At 53.0% G+C, this 2,500-nt stretch overlaps 1 protein-coding gene across 1 annotated transcript in view; it reads right to left on the bottom strand.

Annotated features, from left to right (window-relative positions):
• kcnk12 (potassium channel, subfamily K, member 12) overlaps positions 1 to 2,500 on the bottom strand; it is a 19,099-nt gene that overhangs the window by 16,298 nt on the left and 301 nt on the right. Inside the window, exon 1 of the mRNA XM_030379954.1 lies at positions 1,715 to 2,500. This exon is cut by the window's right edge and continues 301 nt beyond it. Coding sequence (XP_030235814.1) covers positions 1,715 to 2,054 — 340 coding nt within the window. The 5' untranslated portion in view covers positions 2,055 to 2,500. The remainder of the gene's footprint in view (positions 1 to 1,714) is intronic.

Genomic DNA, 2,500 nt, shown 5'->3' with positions numbered 1-2,500 from the left:
GACACACACACAGAGACCAAAACAGACAGAGAGAGAGAGAGAGAGAGAGAGAGAGAGGGAGAGAGAGAGAGGGAGAAAGAGGCAAAGAGAGCGAGATAGAGTAAGAGAACGCAAGAGGGAAAGAGAGAGAGGGACAGGGGGAGAGAAAGAGAGATGCTGAGGGAGGCTTTAGGGTGGTCCCTATAAAGGTCTCCTGTCAGACATAAATAAAGGAGGGGTTCTGACAATGCTGCATCCTAGGGCCCCAGCCTACTCCTTCAGCTCGTGTTTGCCATCATTATTTCCCCCAATCACTTCCCTTTGACACAGTTTCCAATTATTGAGGAGTGCTGGGAGGAGGTACTGCTGTCTGTGCTCGTCTGCTGTTTGATCTCAAGGGCAGGGCTCAAGGATTTCTGTCAGGTAAAATTATAACCTGGCACTTACTCATTCACACTTACTCAATCGTTCACAGACACACACAAACAAAAACGAACGAACGCAAACACACACACACACACACACACACACACACACACACACACACACACACACACACTGAGTACACAGGGTGTCAGCCTGTCATTTACTCACTCGTTCACACACACACGCGCACACACACACACACACACACACACACACACACACACACACACACACACACACACACACACACACACACACACACACACACACACACACACACACACACATGGAGCTCTCCATGTGTGTGTACACAATGTGTCAGTCTGTCACTCACTCCCTCACTCCCTCACTCCCTCACTCCCTCCCTCCCTCCCTCCCTCCCTCCCTCACTCCCTCACTCCCTCCCCCACCCTCCCCCTGCTCTCTGTTGCCCCAGCCCGGGTGTGTGAGCCGTTTGCCGAGGGCCCCGTGTGATCAGGCATGCAGGGCAGCGCGCTGCGGGGCCCGGGGCCGGCCTGGAAGGGACACTTGCTCTTCTCTGACCTATCGCATGAGCAAATGTTAACCGGGCGCATAAGGGGCCCCTCGTTGACATTCTTTTGGGTTTTAAAATGAAAATGCAACGAGGACGGCTGACCCCCATGGGTGCTGTCCTATGTGGACGGACACCAGTGATGCTTTCCAAATGGCAGACGATTGAGATCAGTCATCCCATGCCAAAACCTCTCTCTGTCTCTCTCTCTCTCTCTCTCTCTCTCTCTCTCTCTCTCTCTCTCTCTCTCTCTCTCTCTCTCTCTCTCTCTCTCTCTCTCTCTCTCTCTCTCTCTCTCTCACTCTCTCTCTCTCTCTCTCTGTCTCTCTCCCTCTCCCCCCCATCTCTCTCCCCCCCCCCTCCTCTCTCTCTCTGCCTGGCTTCCAAAATGAAAAGTTTCATCTGGTCCCCTGAACGGGAGCCAATGGAAAGTGTGTGGGTCCCCCTGGGAGACTGATTCACACCAGACAAGCTGTCCTGTTCCTGCCAGCAGCAGGTAACACGAGCTGTGCAATCGCAATTGTGGCTTGTGTTGCACAACAGCTTGGCGTGTTCAATCCATCGAACACGACTCAACAGTTCGATTCTATGCGTCTCTCTGTCACTTCACATGTATTATACCGAATCCATCCGGATTCTAAATAAAACACTGATAGACGTTGTGTTACAGGGTGTTGCATGCACAGTTGGAGGTCGCTATGAAAGCTGGCATTATCAGTGCTTCAGCGCGGCGCGTGTGAGTGGGACGGTGTAGTGCACGGACATAGCTGCACCCACCTATTGTTGAAACCACGGTCCCAACAAAATAAAAAGCCCCCGTAAAATCCCATCGCGGGCGCAGGGCATCGGCCCGGATGCCTGCGGCGATCGCGGCTTCGTAGTCCCGCAGAAGGGAGTTGAGGTCCTGCACGCTGATGTTGAACGCCTCGCTGAAGTTGAGCAGCGTCTTGTTCCAGCGGCCGTGAGCCCGTAGCTCCGAGGGCCGCTCCACGGCGGAAAACACGGCCGCGCCGCACAGCAGGTACAGGACGATGAGCAGGGCGAGCAGCAGGAAGCGACCGTTGTCCTCGTTCAGGTGCAGGGAGCGGCAGCCCTGCAGCCGCTGATTCGGCATCATCCAAATTTCAGCACCACTCGCGCGTCGGACAGCGACAGCCTCCACATCGAAGACGGCATTTAATCCATCTTTTGCTTTATCCGCTTCACCTTTCCTTTTAGAAGTCACTCTGAAGTGACGATTTTGGGGTATTAGAGTGACTTTTCAATGCATCCGCGTCCACCCTGGTGTGGTTTTAGTTGGAAAGTGGATTCTCTTTTACGCGGAGCTTAATATTCACACTTGTGGATGTGGCCCCTTTTGTTGTCTCCGTGGCGTTCACCCGATTAAGTAACAAATTAAAACGATGATATCCAACCCGTCTAGTTCCATTTTTTGCTCAGATGTGTGTTCTCTCACACAGTTATGACCATGCAGCTCGTTCCGAGCGGACTGCAGCTTAATCCAGTCGGACGCGGAGCTCTTCGCGGTGATGAGAAGAAGAAGAAAAAAAAAAGCAGTCTGGA

Source organism: Gadus morhua, chromosome 15 (assembly GCF_902167405.1).
Source record: "Gadus morhua chromosome 15, gadMor3.0, whole genome shotgun sequence".
In the NCBI taxonomy this organism is placed as follows: domain Eukaryota; kingdom Metazoa; phylum Chordata; class Actinopteri; order Gadiformes; family Gadidae; genus Gadus; species Gadus morhua.
The sequence above is the reverse complement of the archived record's forward strand: the minus strand, read 5'-3'. Positions and strand labels throughout refer to the sequence as shown.